General features: G+C 44.8%; 1 protein-coding gene across 9 annotated transcripts in view; it reads right to left on the reverse strand.

Annotated features, from left to right (window-relative positions):
- Positions 1–27,930, reverse strand: part of BICD1 (BICD cargo adaptor 1) — a 296,972-nt gene that overhangs the window by 138,166 nt on the left and 130,876 nt on the right. For all 9 annotated transcript variants that reach the window (XM_073650094.1, XM_073650100.1, XM_073650093.1 and 6 more), the window contains exons 4-7: positions 25,832–26,266; positions 12,937–14,019; positions 11,760–11,911; positions 9,129–9,336 (exon numbers count right to left, since the gene is read on the reverse strand). In XM_073650094.1, coding sequence (XP_073506195.1) covers positions 9,129–9,336; positions 11,760–11,911; positions 12,937–14,019; positions 25,832–26,266 — 1,878 coding nt within the window. The remainder of the gene's footprint in view (positions 1–9,128; positions 9,337–11,759; positions 11,912–12,936; positions 14,020–25,831; positions 26,267–27,930) is intronic.

Raw genomic sequence — 27,930 nt, forward strand, 5'->3', positions numbered from 1 at the left:
TGGACCCATTATTCTGTATGGAGGACTATGTGGGGCCCATTATTCTGTATGGAAGACTATGTGGGCCCATTATACTGTATGGAGGACTATGTGGAGCCATTATTCTGTATGGAGGACTATGTGGGGGCCATTATACTGTATGGAGGACTATGTGGGGGCCATTATTCTGTATGGAGGACTATGTGGGGCTATTATTCGGTATGGAGGACTATGTGGTGCCCAAAACACTGTATGGAGGACTATGTGGGGCCATTATACTGTATGGAGGACTATGTGGGGACCATTATACTGTATGCAGGACTATGTGGGGCCCATTATTCTGTATGGAAGACTATGTGGGGCCCATTATACTGTATGGAGGACTATGCGGGACCATTATACTGTATGGAGGACTATGTGGGGCCCATTATACTGTATGGAGGACTATGTGGGGCCCATTATTCTGTATGGAGGACTATGTGGGCCCATTATTCTGTATGGAGGACTATGTGAGGCCCATTATTCTGTATGGAGGACTATGTGGGGCCCATTATTCTGTATGGAGGACTATGTGGGGCCCATTATACTGTATGGAGGACTATGTGGGGCCCATTATTCTGTATGGAGGACTATGTGGGGCCCATTATTCTGTATGGAGGACTATGTGGGGCCCATTATACTGTATGGAGGACTATGTGGGGCCCATTATTTTGTATGGAGGACCATGTGGGGCCAATTATTATGTATGGAGGACTATGTGGGGCCTATTATACCGCATGGAGGACTATGTGGGGCCCATTATTTTGTATGGAGGACCATGTGGGGCCCATTATACTGTATGGAGGACTATGTGGGGCCCATTATTTTGTATGGAGGACCATGTGGGGCCAATTATTATGTATGGAGGACTATGTGGGGCCCATTATTCTGTATGGAGGACTATGTGGGGCCAATTATTCTGTATGGAGGACTATGTGGGGCCCATTATAGTGTATGGAGGACTATGTGGGGCCATTATTTTGTATGGAGGACTATGTGGGGCCCATTATTCTGTATGGAGGACTATGTGGGGCCCATTATTCTGTATGGAGGACTATGTGGGGCCCATTATTCTGTATGGAGGACTATGTGGGGCCCATTATACTGTATGGAGGACTATGTGGGGCCCATTATTCTGTATGGAGGACCATGTGGGGCCCATTATTCTGTATGGAGGACCATGTGGGGCCAATTATTATGTATGGAGGACTATGTGGGGCCTATTATACCGTATGGAGGACTATGTGGGGCCCATTATTCTGTATGGAGGACTATGTGGGGCCCATTATACTGTATGCAGGACTATGTGGGGCCATTATTTTGTATGGAGGACTATGTGGGGCCCATTATGCTGTATGGAGGACTATGTGGGGCCCATTATACTGTATGCAGGACTATGTGGGGCCCATTATTCTGTATAGAGGACTATGTGGAGCCCATTATACTATATGGAGTACTACGTGGGGCCCAGTATTCTGTATGGAGGACTATGTGAGGCCATTATGCTGTATGGAGGACTATGTGGGGCCATTATTCTGTATGGAGGACTATGTGGTGCCATTATACTGTATGGAGGACTATGCGGGGCCCCTTATTCTGTATGGAGGACTATGTGGGGCCCATTATACTGTATGGAGGACTATGTGGGCCATTATTCTGTTTGGGAGACTATGTGGGGCCATTATTCTGTATGGAGGACTATGTGGGGCTCATTATTCTGTATGGAGGACTATGTGCAGCCCATTATTCTGTATGGAGGACTATGTAGGGCCCATTATTCTGTATGGAGGACTATGTGGGGCCCATTATTCTGTATGGAAAACTATGTGCAGCCCATTATTCTGTATGGAGGATTATGTGGGGCCCAATATACTCTATACTGGTTGGCCCTCGACTTTGTCTAAGTTTTTCATTTTGGCCCTCTGTGTGTTTTGAGTTTCACATCCCTGATATAGATCCTACTGTACTATACATAGGGTGGCACGGTGGCGCAGTGGTTTGCACTGCAGCCTTGCAGCACTGGGGTCCTGGGTTCAAATCCCACCAAGGACAACATCTGTAAGGAGTTTGTATGTTCTCCCCATGTTTGCGTGGGTTTCCTCCAGGTTCCTCCCACACTCCAAAGACATACTGATAGGGAATCTAGATTGTGATCCCCGATGGGGACAGCAACAATAATGTATGTAAAGTGCTGCGGAATATGTTAGCACTATATAAAAATAAAGATTATTATTATTATTACAGGACTCATGCAAGTTACCCATGACATAGAACAAGAAAGGAGACTAAAGGAGGGAGTGAGAAAGGCAAATTCATTGGATGATCTACAATTCCATGAATGGCTTTCGTTTTTGAACCCTTTAAACCCGTTCAGAGGAATCGGTGGATGGATAACTGGTGTAATTCACTTCCTGATCCAGCAATGATAAAACTTTTTGTCATACTTATAAGGAAAATTCTCAGTTCTCATTTGGCTAAAGCCAAAATTGATACAGACTCAGAGATAAAGCAAACTCAAGTGATGACCACAATAATAACTAAGGCTCCGTGTGAATGTCTACTATGCAACAAAGCAAATTCAGCGGACCTGGCTGACTGCATCTACTGTGGAAATTCGCTGGTCTAATGGATCCAAGAATACAAGAATTTGTTTTATACCAATATGGCCTATATTAAGAACTACAGTTTAAGTACTCAGTTTTGGCAGAAAACATCTTGATGATCGCCAAGACTTTTGGGAGAATACTCTGTGGACTGACGAGACAAAAGCTGAACTTTTTGGAAGGTGTATGTCCCATTACATCTGGCGTAGAAGTAACACAACATTTCAGAAAAGGAACATCATTCCGACAGTAAAACATGATGGTGGTAGTGTGATGGTTTGGGGCCGTTTTGCTGCTTCAGGACCTGGAAAACTTGTTGTGGTAAATGGAACCATGAATTCTGCTGTCTACCAAAAAGTCCTGAAGGAGAATGTCCAGCCATCTGTACACCTTCATTTAAAAAATGCATTTTGTGGTTACTTGTCTTATCTTTGTCTAATATTTAAATATGTTTTGTGATCTGAAACATTTAAGTGTGACAAACATGCAAAAGAAAAAGAAATCAGGAAGGGGGCAAACACTTTTTCACACCACTGTATCTATTGATATATAGGAATATATTTTACTCATACATATACTATATAATTGTCTTATCCCGTCTGTCTGTCTGTCTGTCCTGGAAATCCTGCGTCGCTCATTGGTCCGGCAGTGGGCAATCAGCGCCGCGGGATTTCTGAAAAAAGATGGTGGCCGTTAGCGGCTCATTTGGCAGACGGAGGTCAGCGGCGATGCAGCGGGGAGATGAGCGGCGCTAGCAGCACAACTACCCCGACCGGCGCCGCTGACCTCCATGCGGCTAACGTCGGAAGATCAGCGCCTTGGCCCGCTGATCTCCCGACAGGAAGTGTGAACGGAGGACCGGGGAGCGGCGCCGCCGGTCGGGATGCTTCTGCTGCGAGCAGCCGCTCATCTCCTGGCTTCTCGCAGCAGAAGGAGCCGCACAGGCAACGCCACTCCCCGGTCCTCGCTAATACAGAGCCGCACAAGCAGCCCCGCTCCCGGGCCCACACTAATACGACACTGATTGGTCGCAGTGGCCGGCCGCGACCAATCAGCGAGATGGGCGGCAAATTTAAACGCAGCTCTGCTGATTGGTCGCGGTGGCCAGCCGACCGCGACCAATCAGCGAGATGGGCGGCAAATTTAAACGCCGCTCTGCTGATTGGTCACGGTGGCCGGCTGCGACCAATCAGCGAGATGGGCGACAAATTTAAACGCCGCTCTGCTGATTGGTCGCGGTGGCCGGCCGCGACCAATCAGCGATATGGGCGGCAAATTTAAACGCCGCTCTGCTGATTGGTCGCGGTGGCCACCGCGCCCAATGAGCGAGATGGGTGGCAAATTTAAATGCCGCTCTGCTGATTGGTCGCGGTGGCCGGCCGACGGCGACCAATCAGCGAGATGGGCGGCAAATGTAAACGCCGCTGTGCTGATTGGTCGCGGTGGCCGGCCGTGACCAATCAGCGAGATGGGCGGCAAATGTAAACGCCGCTGTGCTGATTGGTCGCGGTGGCCAGCCGTGACCAATCAGCGAGATGGGCGGCAAATTTAAACGCCGCTCTGCTGATTGGTCGCGGTGGCCGGCCGCGACCAATCAGCGAGATGGGCGGCAAATTTAAACGCCGCTGTGCTGATTGGTCGCGGTGGCTGACCGCGACCAATCAGCGAGATGGGCGGCAAATTTAAACGCCGCTCTGCTGATTGGTCGCGGTGGCCGGCCGCGACCAATCAGCGAGATGGGCGGCAAATTTAAACGCCGCTCTGCTGATTGGTCGCGGTGGCCGACCGCGACCAATCAGCGAGATGGGCGGCAAATTTAAACGCCGCTCTGCTGATTGGTCGCGGTGGCCGGCCGTGACCAATCAGCGAGATGGGCGGCAAATTTAAACGCCGCTCTGCTGATTGGTCGCGGTGGCCGGCCGCGACCAATGATCGAGATGGGCGGCAAATTTAAACGCCGCTCTGCTGATTAATCGCGGCCGGCCACCGCGACCAATCAGCGAGATGGGCAGCAAATTTAAATGCCGCTCTGCTGATTGGTCGCGGCCGGCCACCGCGACCAATCAGCGATATCGGCGGCAAATTTAAACGCCGCTCTGCTGATTGGTCGCGGTCGCCGGCCGCGACCAATCAGCGAAATAGGCTGCAAATTTAAACGCCGCTCTGCTAATTGGTCGCGGCCGGCCACCGCGACCAATCAGCAATATCGGCGGCAAATTTAAGCGCCGCTCTGCTGATTGGTCGCGGTGACCGATCGCGACCAATCAGCGAGATGGGCGGCAAATTTAAACGCCGCTCTGCTGATTGGTTGCGGTGGCTGGCCGCGACCAATCAGCGATTTTGGTGCCAATTTGAAACACCGCTCTGCTGATTGGTCGCGGTCGCCGGCCGCGACCAATAAGCAGTATTGGCGCCAAATTTAAACCCCGCTCTGCTGATTAGTCGCGGTCTCCGGCCGCGACCAATCAGCAATATTGGCGCCAAATTTAAACACCGCTCTGCTGATTAGTAGCAACCACCGGCCGTGACCAATCAGCGATATTGGCGCCAAATTTAAACACCGCTTCGCTGATTGGTCGTGGTGGCCGGCTGCGACCAATCAGCGATATTGGCGCCATATTTAAACACCGCTCTGCTCATTGGTCGCGGTTACCGGTCACGAATAACCAGCATTATTGGCGACAAATTTAAACACTGCTCTGCTGATTAGTCGCGGCCGTGACCAATTACCATTATTGGCCCCAAATTTAAATGACGCTCTGCTGATTGGTCGCGACCGCCGGCCGCAACCAATCAGCATTATTGCCGCCAAATTTAAACCCCGCTCTGATGATTGGTCGCGTTCGCTGGCCGCGACCAATCAGCATTATTGGCGCCAAATTTAAACTCCGCTCTGCTGATTAGTCGCGACCGCCGGCCGTGACCAATCTGCGATATAGGCGTCAAATTTTAACACTGCTTTGCTAATTGGTCGCGGTTGCCGGCCTCGACCAATCAGCGATTTTGGCGCCAAATTTAAATACCGCTCTGCTGATTGTGCCCGGTCGGCCGCATACATATTCTAGAATACCCGATGCGTTAGAATCGGGCCACCATCTAGTATAATATATCCACATATTACCCTTCCTATAACAAAGTAGTGGTGGAAACAGGGACAGAAGGGATAGAAGGTCCTGGCAACAAGTTTAATCTGAATGGATACTCAGCAGGACTGTACATAGGGTTAGCCTTGTATTCTGTGATGTAGGGTTATCTTGCAGACCTAACAAAGTAGGCAGGGAAAGGATTTAGGGAAAAGATAGACAAGATGACAAAATAAAGGGAGTTGTTAAAGAAATTGTTAAAATCTGCTGTCCAGAATATATCAGAAAATAACCTTTATATCTGGTTATTTTCTACATTAGCATTCCTTTCTTTATTTCCTCTGTTTTTTCCAAGAATTCTGTTAAGGACAAACTGTTTAGTGAGTTTATGTTGATTTATTTGACATCTGTAGCGTCAAATCTGGTTCCTCAAACCTAATCCATCATATCAAAGTCATTATCTCTGACAAGCCATTGTTTTACTAGTATTTCTGCCAAGACATTGTGCACTATTTTTCTAAATTCTTTCCGCCATCAAAATCCGGTAAAAGATGAGAATATCCCATAATAAACGAGACTTCCAGAAAGACAACCCTGGTGCGTGTGTCTTGCTGTTTGATTCTTCATAGCATAGAGGAGGAGGAAATGAGCTGTGACATCACCTATTGTGAATGGTGGATCCTGTGTTATCTACTGTATATAGAGGTGTTATCAGTCATTGTACAGGAGGAGGAGGTGAGCTGCGACATCACCTATTGTGAATGGTGGATCCTGTGTTATCTACTGTATATAGAGGTGTTATCAGTCATTGTACAGGAGGAGGAAATGAGCTGTGACATCACCTATTGTGAATGGTGGATCCTGTGTTATCTACTGTATATAGAGGTGTTATCAGTCATTGTACAGGAGGAGGAGGTGAGCTGTGACATCACCTATTGTAAATAGTGGATCCTGTGTTATCTACTGTATATAGAGGTGTTACCAGTCATTGTACAGGAGGAGGAGGAGGTGAGCTGTGACATCACCTATTGTGAATGGTGGATACTGTGTTATCTACTGTATATAGAGGTGTTATCAGTCATTGTACAGGAGGAGGAGGAGGTGAGCTGTGACATCACCTATTGTGAATGGTGGATACTGTGTTATCTACTGTATATAGAGGTGTTATCAGTCATTGTACAGGAGGAGGAGGAGGTGAGCTGTGATATCACCTATTGTGAATGGTGGATACTGTGTTATCTGCTGTATATAGAGGTGTTATCAGTCATTGTACAGGAGGAGGAGGTGAGCTGTGACATCACCTATTGTGAATGGTGGATCCTGTGTTATCTATTGTATATAGAGGTGTTATCAGTCATTGTACAGGAGGAGGAGGAGGTGAGCTGTGACATCACCTATTGTGAATGGTGGATACTGTGTTATCTACTGTATATAGAGGTGTTATCAGTCATTGTACAGGAGGAGGAGGAGGTGAGCTGTGACATCACCTATTGTGAATGGTGGATACTGTGTTATCTACTGTATATAGAGGTGTTATCAGTCATTGTACAGGAGGAGGAGGAGGTGAGCTGTGATATCACCTATTGTGAATGGTGGATACTGTGTTATCTGCTGTACATAGAGGTGTTATCAGTCATTGTACAGGAGGAGGAGGTGAGCTGTGACATCACCTATTGTGAATGGTGGATCCTGTGTTATCTATTGTATATAGAGGTGTTATCAGTCATTGTACAGGAGGAGGAGGAGGTGAGCTGTGTCATCACCTATTGTGAATGATGGATCCTGTGTTATCTACTGTATATAGAGGTGTTATCAGTCATTGTACAGGAGGGGGAGGTGAGCTGTGACATCACCTATTGTGAATGGTGGATCCTGTGTTATCTACTGTATATGGAGGAGTTATCAGTCATTGTACAGGGAGGGAGGAGGTGAGCTGTGACATCACCTATTGTGAATGGTGGATCCTGTGTTATCTTCTGTATATAAAGGTGTTATCAGTCATTGTACAGGAGGAGGAGGAGGTGAGCTGTGACATCACCTATTGTGAATGGTGGATCCTGTGTTATCCTCTGTATATAAAGGTGTTATCAGTCATTGTACAGGAGGAGGAGGAGGTGAGCTGTGACATCATCTATTGCGAATAGTGGATCCTGTGTAATCTACAGTATCAGCAGCCATTTTAAAGACTTTGGCTGAAGACTCCTTTTTGTTTTTGAATAGTGAGCAATATAGAAGAAGACATTTAGTGGTGTTACCATACCCTGAGTATTTACCACCTGCCGATTCCAAAAAATTATCAACAGAACCGTGTGCGTCATAAGCAGTCCAGTCTGTGCTGATAAGGAATAAGCTCATAGAAATGTATAGACTTTATGTTTGTGACTTATGAAGTTTCCATTGAAATGCATTGATCTAATTTTGCATAAATAAAGCTGTCAGACACCAGTCTTGAGTGTGAACTATTTGAGTCTCCTTTGTTCCTCCATTGCAAGGAAATCTACCTTCACCAAGTGGTTCAATCCTTATCAGGTGTTACATCTCATTGTCTGTGATGATAATGAGACTTCTGAAAAGTCTTCTGTAAAGAACATGAAGTATGAGTCTAAAAAATATTTATAATTTTTATTTTAAAACATATTCTAATATGAAAAACATTTAACACAAAAACCTGATTTAAACAATAGGTCATTTTCTGATGGCTCAATCACTTTAAGGTCTTAAAGCAAGAATAACCATGAGATTTTTACCACTGGTAAAACCTTCCATTAGAACCTTCTTGACAAGTCAGATAAGACTTTGCAGGGACTCTCAGCTGTAGCCTATCCCTCGAAAAACATTTTTTTTATATTTTTGTCCCAGATTCTAATACACTGCTTGGATCCATTAGTAAACCACTTATCCCCAGATAGAAGCTACTTGGGTGTCTTGATTAATCGTCTAGACAGTAGGGACCATTGATATTTTTCTTTTAAGGTGGTAGCACTTTAGGTAGATCCGACCATGAAAAACTAAAAAAAAACTAGTGCAGGCAAAAAAAAAAAAAAAAAATGGAGGTGTCAACCATACCAGATCTTGTGCGGCTCGGAAACTGGTAACTTTTTGCTTGCATGAAAGTGGTAGTGCCATTAGGTGCACCCATCATTGAGCCTACATCCAACAAGGCACATAAAACACACAACCAGGTACACAATGATGACAATAAATGATAGATGGATGGTTGTACAAACTTAGAGATATTGAGGAGACTATAGACTGCCCTCATCGGCTAGTGTTACTCTTTATCTGCCACTGGTTTGGTATGACGGCTAGATAGAGACCCCTTCATATCAACGACATTGGCATTCAGTGTGGTTGGCTTGAGGGAAAAGTGGCTATACATTAAGGGGTAAAGAGGTGTTGTGCTTGCGGATTGCTCTAGACTTACTTTGGGGCTACCGATCTTGCCTTTTGCCATCTTGCCTTTGGTACGCCAGGATTGCTCGTGATCAAACTCCAGGTCTTCCAGCCTCTGTGTGAGTGCGAGCTTCTGCTGGATCGCCATCCTCAACAGCGAATTCAAAGTCTTCTTCTCATCCTCTGCGGCCGCCAGCTGCCTCTGCATTTCATCCAGCTGCGTCACATACTCATCACATCTGCTCAGGAAAAAAAGGTAGAAAAGAAGAAAAGAGATGACAGTTTTAGGTCTTCTTCCTTCTAGAGAAGATATAATTACATGCAGACATTCGAGAAGGAAACTAGAGAAACTTTGTGGTGTCTACTGAGACAGAGCAGTGAAGATGTTGATGGTAGGGTCATGCCTAAACAAATGTACTTCACCACTAGTTAATAGGAGCGTTACAATGTCCTCACTCAGAACTGGCGCTAATGGTATGTTTGGCCATCGGGTGACATTACTCAATGTCTACCCCACCGTTGGCTTCACAAGCATAGAGCATGTTTGAGTTCTGTTCACAACTGGATCAGGTCTTCCATTTATAATGGGAAGCCAAAATGTCATGCTGGATCTATCTTTCGACAAATCCAAATGTTGAAATTGACCCTTTTGCCTTGTAGGGGGTTCTATGAAGGTTTTGCCATTGAAATTTAAAGTGGTTGACCTGTGGATGGGGCCTCCAAACGGAAGTGCCAATGGCAGTGTGAACATAGCCTTATCCTTATAGTATTGGTTCCTCAAAACTCAAGAAGCCCTGGCAACCTCCCAGGTTAGCCTGTTACTGGTGTTGACCATGTGAGGCTATAAGTAGAGCAACCTTGTGAAGCCTCTACAACAGTGTTTCTCAACTCCACTCCTCAGGACTCCCAACAGATCAGGTTTTCAGGATCTCCTTAGTATTGCACATGTGATGGAATTATTATCAAGGCACCAAAAATGCCACAGGTTCTCTCACCTGTTCAATCCTAAGGAGATCCTAAAAACCTGATCTGTTGGGGGTCCTGTGGACTGGAGTTGAGAAACACTGCTCTACAATGTGGAAACAAGAATAGTGCTGTACGCTGCGCTATTCTTGACATCAAAAGTGGTTGAGCTGCTGAAGGAGGCTCCAAATGGAAGCTCAAATGTGTGAAGAAAGCGTGACCCCTATAGTAATAGCTTCTCCAATCTCTGTAGGCCTCAGGTTAGCCTGGTACTGACCTTGTGAGGCTATGAGATGAGCAACATAAGGCAAAAAGAACACTGCCGCAAACTGCGCTATTCTTGACATTAAAAGTGGAGGCTGATGGAGGCTCCAAGAGGAACGTCGAATATCAGCATGAACATAATTTTACCCATACAGTAATGGGTCCTCCAAATCAGAAGGTCTTGACATTTGCCTAGCTTAACTCTATGAGTCAAGTAACATTGTAAAGCCCTACCAGGTGCCAGGAATAGTCATCTGTAGCAATGAGGCAGCTGGTATAAGTCTAGGTGTATGAATATTTATTTTGTAGGATCCTTGGAGACCATCACATGGAAGTTCTAATTGAGGCCATATTAGTAGCCATCAAGGTTTCAAATAACTTAAGCTAAGAAACTAAACCCTCAAGAACTGAACAGAGAAGAAACCTTAGGAAAGCCCGAGTGACCACCCTTGGAAGCCCTAACGGAGGCAAAATTGGTTGTCCTAAAGATTTCCCAGAAATCTAATTAAAAAACTGAACTGCATAGGGAAGGAAAACTCAAGGAATTGTGAAATAAACTATTTCAACCTTTTTTTTTTTTTTACAAAATGTTATTTGACCTTAATGTGGAGAACTCCTTTTAAATGACTTAAAAACACCTGAAAATGGTCTTGAAAGGCGTCGGTGTCTGTTTGTACAATAATGGAGCAGCGCAGTCATTAGCTATTGGCATTTTCAGCGGGATGAAATTCTTTCTGTTATGTGGATTGATTTTCGGCTGGCAAATATCTAAGCAGCTCGAGAGACAACACATAACAGGAAGATCTACAGACGAAAGAGACAAGCAAACCCAATAAACCGGATGGAACGATATAAATCAGCGCTTCAGAAGCCAAAGAAGCTATTACATCCAATAAGAGTCAATTACAAACCTAGCGGTCTGTGGGCCGGATCATTCTCTTACAGTAAAAAATTTAAAATTAGATTGAACTTTGTTTTTTAGATTGAGTCTGTCTCTTCCTTTCTTCTTCTTCGTTTACTCGTGCGATACTTAAAAAATGCAAGGTCATATTTCACAAATATCAGTCTCACCGGAGCCCTGGTGTTTGTAGGGGCACAAAGATCCCTCTGTCACTTAAGAAGACATCAGAATTTTTAATAGTCCATTGGCCCTACAGAAGATTTTACATTGGTGCTCTCTTCGTACCACCTTTCAGTGCCCATATGGTACTACTATAATACTGCCATACTAAAAACACATAATCACATAATAGCACTATAGTAACAGTGCACAACTAACTAATACCAAAGCCTAAGTCACAATGTAAATTTAGTTTTTTTCTGGAGCAAGCAGTGGAAGCCCCGAGGAGTTGATGCTCCGAGACAACTGCCTCTTTTGCCCGTACTTTGTCCTTTTCCTTTACGTCTTATATCTCCATCTGGTTTGCAATGTTACCTGGTGGCAAACATGGCTCTTAGTGATGAGAAGGTGGCAGCATCTTCTTTCAATGCCTTCAGCTCGTTCCGTAGTTTCATCATGGTTTCGGTCACCATCGTCTTCTCGTTTTCATACTTATTTTTAAGGTTTGCAAGTGCAACTTCTGCAGTCTGAAACACACAAAAATAATCCGGCTGGACACATATCTCATAATTACTCGTATAAAAGTGATTCTGATGCCCCCCCACCGAGGTTCCACCATGAAGACAACACCTCTCTACGTGTCCTTCTAGGGTCACTTGCTCAGGAATGACCTTTCTAAGTCAGAATGGAGACCCTCTCTTCTACAGCAGTCCCCACGATGATGAGTTAGGTCAACATGGGTCTAAACGCTGCCTGATAAACTACTACACAAGAGGAAACCACATCTTTTATAGAAGCTTAAAAAAAGAATATGGACGAGGCAAGAGTGAAGAAAGTTCAGGCTTAGATTTCAGTTATCTTTGAAGAGAACCTGTCACTTTCCATAAATATGTACTTTATTTTACCTGGCGAAAACTTCTGCTGATCTCCTGAATCTGGAGATAGTTTTCTTTTATTCCTGCAACTCTTTGTTCATGAGATATGGACCCTCCTTCTCAGTATATAAATCTAGTTTTGTTTAGTCAAGGGGGTGTGGTCCTCAAGAAGAGTTGAGGACCAAGCCCACAAGTTTCCGAGAGAGGTAATAAGGTCTGATTCTAGAGCTCATTTACAGCTGTAACCCCTGACATTTCTCCTGTTGTTCTTCTTAGATCTCCAAAGAACCTTGCAATGTTCAGGTCCGGGTTGCAGCCCAAATACAAACCCTATACGATGGTGGTATTACATTAAAACTGACCCAACGCAATAAAAAACACTGATTTATGTATAGATGTGTCCACTCTTACCTTTCTACAAATTTTGTAGGACTGCAATACTTTACCAAATTTTTTTAACCAAATTTAATGTCATATTGCAACCCCTGGGTGGCCACACATAAACCCATATAATATAAACATCTCCCAACAGAATATCGCAAAAAAAGTGTTTCTTTCAAAACTTGTCATCTCATGACCCTCAGCTCAGGATACGTCCAGTCAAGAGGAAAGGTGAGGAAGGACCCATCTGTATTCTATGGTTTTGAGAAACATGAGGGTGATGCTGGACATATTACCTGTTTGTTCGCTTTTAATACAGCTCTAAGGGTTGCAATTTGCTCCCGTTTGGTACTAAGCAGAGACTTCAGTTTGAGAATCTCCTCCATTAAGGCTTCTTTGTCTTTATCAATCATGGGCACTAGTTCTCTAGCTGCGGCGCGCTGACGTGACAGCTGTAAGGATCTGTCCACAGCCTTCTGCAAGTGTTTGATTTGATCCCTGATAATGGCATTGAGGTTGTATATGTTCATTGGCTCTTTACGAATATCACTAGAGTCCAATACCGGGGAGGATGGAGGGGCAGTGATGACAGGGGATACAGTAGCAGACTTTTGAAGGGTTGGCTCTTTGCTGGAGTCTATGCTATCTTTTGGTACTGGTTCACATGGACTTCTCGCCTCGACTGGAGAAGCCATGCCTCTCCTAACTAGCCTTGGTGATAGAAGTCCTCGAGGGTCATCAGGACCTTTCAAACTTCCACTACGAGTCACCTTACTTTGCCTATAGTAGTCCAACATAACTCTATTTGGTGTCTCATTGTTACATAGACAAACATGGTGGTAGAGTTGGGCCAGTTCTTCGCTAAAAGTTACTAGTTCATCTTGAGCTGTATTAAGGGTATTATGGGTTTCATTTGCGATAGAAGTCATAATATAAAGCTCCTTCTCCATAAGAAATAGCTTTTCTCCACTCTCCTTACTCGCCCTCTCGAGACCCGTTACTTGCTCGTTATACATCTGGATTCTCAAGTCCAACTTTGACTTCTCATCCGTGTAGCTCTCTATATGTTTATTGTATTTTTCTTTTAAGGCTTTGAGTTCAGCTTTGAGGTCTATCACCTCGGTCACAGCTACTTTATATTTACACTCCAAGATCTCCAATCCATTGATATCCACTTCGTAGTCATGGGTCTCATCTTCCGAAACTTTAGCTTTATCTGAGTCCTGCTCTTTGCCACTGTGAAGCCTCCTCATTGTGTTCACATGTTCTGTCAGTCGATGGACCCGCTCGTGTTGCTCCGTTAAGGCTCCTTTCGTATGTTCCAGCTGAGTCTGAGACTCTTGCAGGTTGGTCAGAAGAATTGCCTTCTCCCGTTCCACCTGCAAACAAAAACACATGATTTGAGTTGTATTAAAATACGCAAGTACAGTAAATATTCTACGACTTTCGCTCTCCAGGTTGGGGTAGTTTGGAACGTCTCAGGTTCTTGCCTCCTGGTATTTTACATGCTGACTTAGTGCTGCATAGCTTCTTGCAGTTTTTTTGGTTATAATCTTTTATTTACAGGTCACCCGCTAGGGAATAAAACAATTTCTGGCCACTATATGACTTGTGTCATATGACTTAAGATAAACCATCTCATAAGTTCTCATAAACGACCATTCAAGCAAAATCTAGAACTATGACCTCCATATGACCCTTGTTTTGAGCTGGGACCTCTACCTCCCCCTCCTGCAAACAGATAATTAAAGTTGGTTATTTAATGGATCACACACCATGCAGGGCTGACAGAGGATTTGGGAGACAACAGATTTATGGCTGGTGGAGATAACCTATCATCTTTAACCTCACAGTGACCAGAGAGGCAAGTAGACTACTTTAAATTCCTTTGTCCTCCTTTTCAAATTATGAATATTGAGTTTTTTATGAACTTCATAGGCAGGACAGATATGAAGAGGCGAACGCAACGCGTTGTCTGACATCACTAGGCGGTCGCGATAGCACCTCTAAATTAATCTTGTAGATTGTGAGCCCTCGCGGGCAGGGTCCTCGCTCCTCCTGTACCAGTCGCTGTCACATTGTGTTCAAGACTATTGTAATTGTTCTTGTATTATACCCCTTTTTCACATGTAAAGCGCCATGGAATAAATGGCGCTATAATAATAAATAATAATAATAATATTGGTCAGATGGATGACAATATCTATGTCATGTTTCCCATCTATATAAAGATAAAATCGTAATAGGAAATATGGGATTTATATCTACTGCCTGGGACCTCCAGGGGCAAAGATACTGTGAAAGCTGGGGATCCCATAGCCCATGACTAGCCCTTTTATAAGTCACCAAAGGGGGGGTATGTGGGCGTGACTTGTGTTAATAATAGCAAATACCAAACTATAATCACTGTCAGTCCTGGGAGATACAGTTGCTGTAGTTCTGTACCGTTACCCCAAAAATGATCGCCCTCATAAGAGTGAGAGCTCATCCTGCGACATCAGGTTTAGTACATTTCTTCTGTTTAGCCTTTTTACTTTATGTAGTTGTATATACTGTATTGTTTTGTCCATTTTCTAGCATATTTGTATATTTTTATAAACACTTACTACTTTTCGTATTAAATATCTAAAATTTAATCGTTTCATTCCTCTTGCTCTATAAACCGCACTCCTGAAGGAATACACTATCTGTTAGGGGTGTCCAATCGGCCTGTATAAACAATTGGTTGTGGCAGCTAGTTCCTTTTGTTATTGTGGAGTTTGCCAGTGACTATACCAGGGTATATTTTATATATATAATCCATGCGTTGGAATTGGATGTGTATATACTATACGCTCACTGTGAGTTCCCCACTAACCGGCCTAGTAGAAGAAACAGCTGTGGCTTCGGCCATCACTGGTCAGTCAATTTCGTAATTGACCTGAGGATTGGAGGTGGCAGAGTGTTGGTTTGTGATTACCTGGTAATGATGGGGAGATATTTGTGGGATCTCCCTGTTGTTCCGACATGTTAGTGGCAGCGGTGGGATCTGTGTGATTCCCCTGTTATGTTCCTTGACAACTTATATCTTGCATTTTTCCCCAGTTTATCTATCAGTCGTCTTTGAGCTAGTGGGTAGAAACTATCTGCAATAATGTCTAATTCTGCTCCCCTCTATGTATGTACCACTTGTTCAGAATCGTCGTCGGCAGCAGCATGTAGGACATTATATATCACTATTGACCAGAGTAGCTGTGAATCCAGCTCTTGAGTTAGATAAAAAAAAACTTGCAGCACAGCCAGTGTATGTCTCTATGCTTCTCTCTCTCTCATTCTGTTCATTCCTCCTCCTTCCCCTTCCAATTCCACAGACTTCAAAAGGCAGCTGTAACCTGATCCCTCAGTAAGTTGAAAGCCTGTCTTATTTTGATCAGGACAAACTTTCAACTTACTGAGGGATCAGGTTACAGCTGCCTATTGAAGTCTACAGAATTGTGAGGAAAAGGAGAAGAAATGAACAGAGCAGCAGATTTCAGAGTGGGTGATAAGTTCCGGGGGGCAGGAGGGAAGAGAAGAGGCTCATAAGTTGAGAAAGAAGTTTTTTTTATCTCTGCTTGTACAATAGATTTACGCAACATTTGTTAAAAAACGACAGTAAATATTTAACTACTCAACATTAAAAATGAATGTCAGTGTTTTTCATTTTGAGATTCACCTACTAATTACTAAGAGCTACTATAAAATACCGTACTAGAAAAATAACCCCTGAAAATAAACCTATGTGCATGGCGCCCTAAGAGAGCTACATAGAATGTCGACCACCATGGGTAATAAATGGTTTAAACGGAAAATTCTGCTAAATAAAACACACATATGGGTCTAGTATTTTCCTTCCCTTAATGAGTAAGGTTCCTGATCCTCTAGACTGGAGCTCGGTTTTGGCAGACACAGGAATAGACAATAAAATACTGCTGAGCGTTTATGCTGCAAAGAGAAGATAATGGCTGCTGACGTTTCACTTAGGAGTCCACTATGTATATCCAAAGGTCGTAAATCTGATTGAGCGATACCTTTAATTGGACTTTGTAGTAAGCGGTCGTAAACTTCACCATAGTTGTGCTGTTTCTGCTTATTTTACACTTCGGACCACAGGAACCTCCACCGATAACAAGAACAGGGGTCCCAAGTGTGCATATGCGACCTCCGAGGCTTGGGACCTCCATTTTTACTGTAATGTAAGGACTGCCCACAACCTCATATATGCCAATGGAGCTGTTGACTTTGGGTCGGGAGGCCCGCGACCGGTCTTTTGATCATGGTTTGTTCTTGGGCACGTATGTGTGACACCGGCCTTAGAAATGTTGGATAACTTGTAGGTCTAAGACAGGTAGGACTAATGTTTCTATGATAGTATGATATTGTTTTTATTGTATATGGTCTCATAAACCACCACCAACCCAAAGAAATCTCAATGTCAAACAGGCCCTCTCCTCACCATGACAGACTGCATATGGGACCTTTTACCCACATTTTTCTAACAACCACAGTCAAAAATCACTGACATGATACTTTGTAAAAGGTGCCCTGAAAGACTCTAAACAACATTTTTAAGATAGATGTGGATATGGCATAAATGTCCGACATCGGAATACTTCTTTAAGTTTCATGTGAAAGTTCTGAATCAGCATTCATAAGTATTAGACTTTTTTACTGCTAGACAGGGAGCCATGTGTCAGACAAGCCTCTTCACACTACGTTCTTCACCGAGACCATTTCCTGACTGGTTCCAATTTCAGATGGTCCCTATTTTTTACACTAGAAATCATTGGAAACATGTAACAAAAATGGGCCTCAATTATGAAAACTGTCACTGGCAACTCTCTGTGGTTTCTCCTGAAGTTATAGATAGTTCAAAACGCGTTGAGAATAAAACCGCAATCATTCACTATACCCTGGACTCTATGAATGGACTTTATTTCATACCGGCCAGTAGCGCAGCATACCCGCATCTTCTACAATTGAAAGGCAACTTTCAAACATACTTTTTTGACCTATAAAATGCATGAAAAAATGGGTTTTTATGAGCGTTTTTCTTCTCGCACTTTATCTGTGACTTTTGGGAACCTTTTTTCTTAATTCCATATTTTACATTACAAGCCATGTCATTCACAGAACATGTGATTTCAAGATTCCTCATACACTGTTCTGTCGAAAATGGCACCAAGGAGTATAATATATGTTTTCAATTAATTTATTCTTTATTTTTTTTATAAATGAAAAATAAAAATTAATGTTTTAATTTTGGCAAGTAAACAGCCCCAAAGTTATAAAAAAAAAAAGTTATATCTAAAGCATGCTACATATATGAAAAAAGACACAGTGGAAAAAAAGCGACCAAAAAAAAAAGCAGTGTGTGTTTTAAATAAAATGTGTTTTTTTAAATTATATTTTTTGTCATTAAAGATCATGTGATTCATAGATCATGCAATTTCCATATTCCTCAAGGAATCGCAGCCAAAAACTGCAAAACACACAAGAGAAAAAAAAAATTCTTTCAAGAAAAATGCCACAAACTGGTAAAAAAAAAACACTATTTATAAAGCCTGCTATAATTTTGAAAAAAAAAAGCAACAATCTACAAAATTGCAAAAAAAATGCAGTAAAAAAGAAAAAATAATAAAACTACATACATAATTTTTCCAAAAAATTCTAAAAAGCTGTGCTTTTAATTGGTTGCCACAGGCAACAAAAACTGTTTTTTTTTAAAGTTGTTGCTCTAGAATTTCAAAAAGATTTCAAACTTTCGAAAACACCGGCAGGTGGTGACCGTTGGTGGCGGTTGAGATCTCTTTAGAAAATGGTGACTAAGATAACCAATGGAAATGTGATAAGAAAGAAGAACTCAAAATTGCCTTGTCCAATCGGAAAACTCTATTTGTTACATGTACTTATTGATTAATTATTACATTAACGCTCATTAATTAAATCTAGAGTATGATCTAAGTAATACCTAGAATCTCCTTCCCTAAAATGTATTTTCTGATGTTTGTCTTGGCAGCACTTCCTGCTGCAGAACCTGCGGTTTTGAGTGTTCTGTGCTCTTCGAAATTAGGACAAACATAAGGTAAAAAAGTTGACAAAACTAGAACAAAGAATAGGAAGGAAGTATGTCAAAAACAAAATTAGGAGGCAAGATGATGTACCCAAAATGGTGAAGATGTAACAATTATGTTCACACATGTATGTTAATATCTCTCACATCTGGTGGCAACCCTTCTGAGGGGGGATGACTTTTTATGGGTTCCCTTCGAAAGATCTTAGGAGAATATTTCCAGTGGCTGCACATGAGGTTTGGAAGATCAGATATCTCAAACCAGGTGGTCCTCCTCAAAGCAGATCTCAATAGTGGGGACTCTGCCAGGTACACTAAAGGACCACAAGTTTTTTTCGGAAAGATAGGACCCATATGAAGCAACTTGGGCAGGCCTTATACAAGAAGCTAGGGGAGTACCCTTCTTCATTGTTAACACACCTGTCCTGGGTCCGAGCTCTGCTACCATCACCCCGGTCCACTAAACTCTCTTGGGCTCTAACGTCAGACTTTTCATGTAGCCTGGCTTACTCCGATGGATGTGATCATATACCTAGGCCTATGTAAAGCCTACTAAGACACACACCTGTATCTTGATATTAAGACTTTTACTTTGTCAGTGCACTGCTACCTGTTCCCAGTCTTCCAGGACATCTGCTACCTGTTCCTGGTCTTATGTCTGCCTTGGTCTTCCAGGATGTCTCCTGTTCATCTGTGGTCTTTCAGGACCTCTGCTACCTGCTCCCGGTCCTGTTGTCCACCTGAAACTTCCAGGACGTCTCCTGTCCGCCTACAACTTCCAGGACGTCTCCTGTCCGCCTACAACTTCCAGGACGTCTCCTGTCCGCTTATGGCTTCCAGGACTTCTGCTACCTGTACCCAGTCTTCTGTTTACCGGCAACTTCCAGGATGTCTCCTGTCCGCCAGCAGCTTCCAGGATCTTTGCTACCTGCTCCCAGTCTTACAAGACCTCTGCTACCTGTCAGCGGTTTCCAAGACCTTAGCTGTCTGTCTGCGGTCTCCAGGACTTCTGCTACCTGTTTTGGGACTCCTATCTGTCTGCGGTCTCCTGTACCTTTGCTACCTGTTTTCTGCATGCCTCAACTGCCTGCTGTATTGACACCTGTAGCCTGTGTGCACACCTGGACCTTAGGCTTTGATGATCCACCTCACCTAGTGAGCCTAACATTCAGGCAAATATAGCAGTGTACGGTCCCAAAAGAGGGGACAAAAGTAGACGGTTGTGTCAGTGTGTGAGTTTATGAACGTCTTGGGTAATTGTGTATCTAAGAGAGTGGAAACAGGAACCCATGTAGTGAAGACTATTCATCAGGATCTTGATAGGCATTTGATGACCCGAGCCATAACCTAGAAACAGCAAGGCATAAGGGCCTTTTTAAGAATTGTTTCATAAATGGGTTATGTGTTGCTCTTAGGCAAGAGAGGATGTGTCTAAGGCCAGAATGCTTCCAAGTGGAATTACAACAGACATTGACAATACTAAAGGAAATAGAAGAGAATCACAAGAAAAACAAAGAAAATCACAGGCAACCGTTATGGTTGCAATGTACGAGACCAAAAAAGACATGCTACAACTGTGACAGAGGGGGCCATTTCAAGAGAAACTGTAATGAATTTCTTGCCCTATCCTCTACCCGGGTTCAGAGATTTTCAGAGCAGGCACAATTATAAACAGGCATCCCTGTATCCAACCCTGTCCCTGTTGGGATCTTGAATGTCCACCCTGATCCAGACCCTTTGCATACATTGAAGTGATGATGTGATGGGAAGACAGTGTTGAAGTCGTAGTGGATACATGATCAAGCTCTTACCAGAAACGAATTCTACGTTGTATAAAAATCTTTTGAAAAACACACAAGACAGTCTAGTGTCAAAGAGTTGCCTTGCCAAATTGATAGCAGAAGACCTTTAAAAAACAATTAAAACACTGGCCACTCTTGGCCTGATGACTGGTTCCTTTTAAGTAGTCTGATACGACCCGTAATTATAAGTTCTTCTGTCTTGCCACATTTCCATTGGTCATCTTTGTTACGCACACGTCCGGACTGACTGTCATGAGCATGATTATTGATCCCACTGGACCATGAATCGAGCAGTGCCTGGAGGGGCGTGACTAAGTATCAACCCGGTCCGACCAAGGTCGCACGTCGGCTCAGTCGACTCAGTGAACCAGGGAGGAACCGAGCAGAGGGACCAGGTGGTACTCCAGGTCAGACCCCGGTCACAGCTGTTGACCCACACCGGGGAATGCAGGAACAGGCAGGTTAGACTGGCATATAGACAGGTGGGTACTGGCAGGCACGGCAGGTATGCAGACAGGTGGGTATTGACAGGCACGGCTGGTATGCAGACACGTGGGCACTGGCAGGCACGGCTGGCATGCAGACAGGCGGGTACTGGCAGGTAGAAACGTAGACAGGATAGGGACCAGTACAGGCTGGGATACATGAACGGAGCCGCAGGTGCGGTAGACAAGCGGAGCAAAGCAAAACCCGCAGGTGCGGTAGACAAGCAGAGTAGAGCAAAACCCGCAACTGCGGTAGACAAGCAGAGCAGAGCAAAACCCGCAGGTGCGGTAGACAAGCAGAGCAGAGCAAAACCCGCAGGTGCGGTAGACAAGCAGAGCAGAGCAAAACCCGCAGATGCGGTAGACAAGCAGAGCAGAGCAAAACCCGCAGATGCGGTAGACAAGCAGAGCAGAGCAAAACCCGCAGATGCGGTAGACAAGCAGAGCAGAGCAAAACCCACAGGTGCGGTAGACAAGCAGAACAGAGCAAAACACGCAGGTGCGGTAAACAAGCAGAGCAGAGTAAAACCCGCAGGTTCGGTAGACAAGTAGAGCTGAGCAAAACCCGCAGGTGCGGTAAACAAGCAGAGCAGAGCAAAACCCGTAGGTGCGGTGAACAAGCTGCGCAGAGCGAAACCGCAGGTGCGGTGAACAAGCAGAGCAGAGCGAAACCGCCGGTGTGGTGAACAAGCAGAGCGAAACTGCAGGTGCGGTGAACAAGCAGAGCAGAGCAAAACCGCAGGTGCGGTGAACAAGCAGAGCAGAGCAAAACCCGCAGGTGCGGTAGACAAGCAGAGCAGAGCAAAACACGCAGGTGCGGTAAACAAGCAGAGCAGAGCAAAACCCGCAGGTGCGGTAGACAAGCAGAGCAGAGCAAAACCCGCAGGTGCGGTAAACAAGCAGAGCAGAGCAAAACCCGTAGGTGCGGTGAACAAGCTGAGCAGAGCAAAACCCGTAGGTGCAGTGAACAAGCTGAGCAGAGCGAAACCGCAGGTGCGGTGAACAAGCAGAGCAGAGCAAAACCGCAGGTGCGGTGAACAAGCAGAGCAGAGCGAAACCACAGGTGCGGTGAACAAGCAGAGCAGAGCGAAACCGCAGGTGCGGTGAACGGGCAGAGCAGAGTGAAACCGCAGGTGCGGTGAACAAGCAGAGCAGAGTAAAACCGCAGGTGCGGTGAACAAGCAGAGCAGAGCGAAACCACAGGTGCGGTGAACAAGCAGAGCAGAGCGAAACCGCCGGTGCAATGAACAAGCAGAGCAGAGCAAAACCGCAGGTGCGGTGAACAAGCAGAACCAGATACACACAAGGTACTTACAATGAAGTAGCGAGTGTACACAAAACTCACAAACAGAAGTTCAGAGACAACGAGTTGGAGTTAGGTGCAGGTTCAGACACTGCAGGAAAAGGGGAGGTTTGGACATAGAGAGAAACAGGTAACGGGCTAGGACACAGTTCAGACAGGAACTGAACCAGGAACAAGATACAAGATCGAGCCTGGGAACTCAGCCCCCAGGGTGGCGGAGACAGACTAGAAGTCACAGATACAGGTAACAGGCCTGGGTATACAGCCCCCAGGGGCGGAAACAGACAAGATACAGGACAGGACCTGCCAACTCAGTTGCACAGAACATACTGAATGAAAGTATTGCTCAGGCACCTCCTACTGGGTGGAGGGGGTTTAAGTATCCAGTGACTTACAGCAATAGGCTGGGGAGGCATTAGGACTGCGCACACTGTAAGTTTAAGAATCAGGCAGTAACAGCGCCGCCGCCCTAAGAAATCAGACAAGAGACATACACACAGCATGTACTGGAGCAAAGTGTGCAGCCTGGAATGATAGGTAAAATGGTGGTCTTGCATGGTGGGAGGTGGTAAGCCATGCCAGCACACCGCCAGGGATGTTACAATCTTTGTCACCAATTTCTACTATCATACAGGGATCACAATCGGGAGACTCCGTTGTACATGCCAAGTGTCTTCTGTCTTTCCCTGGCCGGCCACTCTCTTACACGGGAGGGAAATAACTTTTAGCCCTAATTTGAGATCCACAGATCCGTAGAGGTTTCCATGAACAACAATTTGGAACCATATTCTGCTGCAACAACAGTTTTGGTAAATCAGCCCTATGTGCCATTGTCAGTACGATGCAAAACCACGGAGTGAACGAGGCCTTAGTGGTATGATAGAAATCACCAGAGGTGGGAAGGGTCAGAGAAGTTCTTCTACAGGGGTAAAAGTCAGCTGAGCTGGATTTTATTTTGGCAGCATAAAGTGGCTGCTGACGGAGAATTTACAGTATTTGGGACCTGTTATTTTCTCCTATTCCTTTTTTCTGTTGTGCTGATGTTATGACCCCATTTCAAGGAGATATTATGACTAGCTGTAGTCTGCACAGAAAAGTCTGAGAATTGTTATGGAAATTGCTCATAAACAAAAATAAGAAGTAAATTAAACTCAGAGATTGCAAAAATCATGAACATTTAAAGGGGTTGTCTAGTATATATTTTTTTTTTCATAAGGTCTTGTGACATCACCAGGTTCATGTGACATCACTGAGACACTGTGACATCACTGGAGTCTTGTGACATCACCAAGATCACGTGTGGGATTATATAACATCAGAAGAAAAAGAGAAGACATGGATCAAAAGACTTAACTATTATGGGTCTAATTATTATGTTTTTGTGCTTTTTTAGTGATTTTTGCCCCTTCACAGCGCAGTAGGCTATTTCTTTGCACATCCCCTACTCTGGACTTTATTTTTATATTATTTCAGTTTAGTTGTCTTTTCTGTTTGTGTTATAGACAGAGGTTGTTCAAAAAAAACAAAGACTATGGCCAGACCATCGCCAGACTATGGCTAGACCATGGCCAGACTATGTCCAGACCATGGCCAGACCATCGCCCGACTACGTCCAGACCATCGCCAGACCATGGCCAGAACATGGCCAGACTATGGCCACACCATCGCCAGACTATGGCCAGACAATCGCCAGACTATGACCAGACCATGGCCAGGCCATCGCCAGACCATGACCAGACCATGGCCAGAATATCGCCAGACTATGTCCAGACCATGGCCAGAACATTGCCAGACTATGGCCAGACCATCGCCAGACTATGGCCAGACCATCGCCAGACTATGGCCAGACCATCGCCAGACCGTGGCCAGACTATGGCCAGACCATGCCTAGAACATCACCAGATCATGGCCAGACCATCTACAGACTATGAGCAGACTGTGGCCAGACCATCGCCAGACTATGGCTAGACCATGGCCAGACTATGTCCAGACCATGGCCAGACCATCGCCCGACTACGTCCAGACCATCGCCAGACCATGGCCAGAACATGGCCAGACTATGGCCACACCATCGCCAGACTATGGCCAGACAATCGCCAGACTATGACCAGACCATGGCCAGGCCATCGCCAGACCATGACCAGACCATGGCCAGAATATCGCCAGACTATGTCCAGACCATGGCCAGAACATTGCCAGACTATGGCCAGACCATCGCCAGACTATGGCCAGACCATCGCCAGACTATGGCCAGACCATCGCCAGACCGTGGCCAGACTATGGCCAGACCATGCCTAGAACATCACCAGATCATGGCCAGACCATCTACAGACTATGAGCAGACTGTGGCCAGACCATCGCCAGACTATGACCAGACCATGGTCAGAACATCGCCAGACTATGGCCAGACCATTGCCAGACTATGTCCAGACCATCGCCAGACTATGTCCAGACCATGGCCAGACCATCGCCAGACTATGAGCAGACTGTGCCCAGACCATCGCCAGACTATGACCAGACCATGGTCAGAACATTGCCAGACTATGGCCAGACCATTGCCAGACTATGTCCAGACCATGACCAGACCATGGCCAGACTATGACCTGACCATAGCCAGACTGTGGCCAGACCATGGACAGACTATTGCCAGACTATGTCCAGACCATGGCCAGACAATGGCCAGACTATGACCTGACCATAGCCAGAATATGGCCAGACCATCGGCAGAACGCCCACCTTTGTTGTACTCGTCTGAACACCTGGCCGCGTGCTTCAGCTCACTGACTTCAGTACCTGCTTTGATGCCCTTCTCTAATAAAGCTCAGCCTCTGCTTCAAAGAAGGATTGTCTATACTGTCTTCTTGGATCTTTCAGCTCTCGGCAAGTGCTTTCTTACAGTGACATCACCAGGATCATGTGATATCAATGGGATTATGTGACATCACTGGGACACTGTGACATCACTGGAGTCATGTGACATCACCAGAATCATGTGTGATATCACTGGGATTGTGTGATATCACTGGTACACTGTGACATCACTGGGGACACTGAGACATTATTAGAGTCTTGTGACATCACCACTATAAATTGATATAACAGGGATAATATTACACCATCATCATGTGATATCACTGAGATCATGTGACATCATTGGGATCATGTGACATCACTGAAATCATGTGACATCACCGGGATCATGTGACATCACTGGAGTCTTGTGACATCACCGGGATCATGTGACATCACTGGAGTCTTGTGACATCACCAGGATCACGTGACATCACCGGGATCAATGTGACATCACCCGGATCATTGTGACATCACTGGAGTCTTATGACATCACCAGGATCTTGTGACTTCACTGAAGTCTTGTGATGTCACTGGAATAATGTGACATCACTGGTATCGCGTGACATCTCTTGAATTGTGTGACATCACTGGAATTGTGTGACATCATCAAGATCATGTGACTTTGATGTCAAAACATATCTTGGCTCAAGAACCCACCTGGATCAGCTGCTGTTTGAGTTTTTGCATTTCGGAAATATTCAGCTCGCTGAAAAGATCGGAGACAGGATGCAGCGACTCCCCCTTCCGAACAGTAGGAGTCCGATAGTCGCCGTTCAGTTTGACGAGCGGGGGATGGATGTGACCGTTCATTTTGTCCTCATTGTTGGATTCCCCGTCCTCAGAGTATTTCAGCCCGTCCACCGCAATATTGATGTGGTTATTGTACATGCTGTCGTTGATGTTGATGTATTGGGACAGTTCTTTTCGGAGATTATTTTTCTGCTCCCGCTCATTTTTTAAGGTGTCCAGGGCCTCTTCCAGCTGATGTTCAGAGATCTCCTTCAATCGAATGGCGTCTTCCAGTTGGCTGTTCAGCAGCACCGTCTCCTCCTCGAATCGCTTTATCTCATGTTTCAGGCCTTCATATTCCACCTGGGTCAAAACAGAGAACTGAGAGTCATTAACAAGAATTACAACCTAGTAAGAGGCTTATTGCAATTGCAAAACTGTCCTGCAGCACCATTACCAGAGGTGGCGCTAGAGAGGGGATCCCAACTTCAACCGGTCAGGAGAATCGGTGACAAAAAACACAGAATTGAATTCACTTCCTGAAGTTACCACTGGGGGAGCTCTTTGCATAGGAATTTATAAAGCCCTGACCTACTGTGCAGAGAGCTCCCCCTAGTGGTGGCTACAAGCAGACAGAATTTCATCATTCACCCAAGAAAGAGGCCTAAATTTGAGTAAGTTCTCTACTATTAACCCCTTCACCAACCTGAAGCAACAGCACTACTAGGTGCTAACCACTATCCCACCCGAGATAAATATGATAGGGCATGATGGATATTACTGTCACTTCCTTTACCATCCTACACCATCAGATATGCCACATATGTCCCTTTAACTAACGTAGAGAACAACAGATAACCCACTCTAGACCACCAGGGACGTCGCATATCCATTAGTACCCTAGAGCAGCTGGGACATTACCATTAACCCTTCTACCACCTTAGACCACCAGGGATAATGCATATCCATTACTACCCTAGAGCAGCTGGGATATTACCATTAACCCTTCTACCACTTTAGACCACCAGGGATGACGCATATCCATTACTACCCTAGAGCAGCTGGGATATTACCATTAACCCTTCTACCACTTTAGACCACCAGGGATGACACATATCCATTACTACCCTAGAGCAGGTTATATATTACCATTAACCCTTCTACCACCTTAGACCACCAGGGATAATGCATATCCATTACTATCCTAGAGCAGGTTATATATTACCATTAACCCTTCTACCACCTTAGACCACCAGGGATAATGAATATCCATTACTACCCTAGAGCAGGTTATATATTACCATTAACCCTTCTACCACCTTAGACCACCAGGGATAATGCATATCCATTACTACCCTAGAGCAGGTTATATATTACTATTAACCCTTCTACCACCTTAGACCACCAGGGATAATGCATATCCATTACTACCCTAGAGCAGGTTATATATTACCATTAACCCTTCCACCACCTTAGACCACCAGGGATAATGCATATCCATTACTACCCTAGAGCAGGTTATATATTACCATTAACCCTTCTACCACCTTAGACCACCAGGGATAATGCATATCCATTACTACGCTAGAGCAGCTGGAATATTACCATTAACCCTTCTACCACCTTAGACCACCAGGGATAATGCATATCCATTACTACCCTAGAGCAGGTTATATATTACCATTAACCCTTCTACCACCTTAGACCACCAGGGATAATGCATATCCATTACTACCCTAGAGCAGGTTATATATTACTATTAACCCTTCTACCACCTTAGACCACCAGGGATAATGCATATCCATTACTACCCTAGAGCAGGTTATATATTACCATTAACCCTTCCACCACCTTAGACCACCAGGGATAATGCATATCCATTACTACCCTAGAGCAGGTTATATATTACCATTAACCCTTCTACCACCTTAGACCACCAGGGATAATGCATATCCATTACTACGCTAGAGCAGCTGGAATATTACCATTAACCCTTCTACCACCTTAGACCACCAGGGATAATGCAT

Source organism: Phyllobates terribilis, unplaced genomic scaffold, assembly GCF_046119375.1.
Source record: "Phyllobates terribilis strain yellow unplaced genomic scaffold, ASM4611937v1 Scaffold_10__3_contigs__length_209671492, whole genome shotgun sequence".
Classification (NCBI taxonomy): domain Eukaryota; kingdom Metazoa; phylum Chordata; class Amphibia; order Anura; family Dendrobatidae; genus Phyllobates; species Phyllobates terribilis.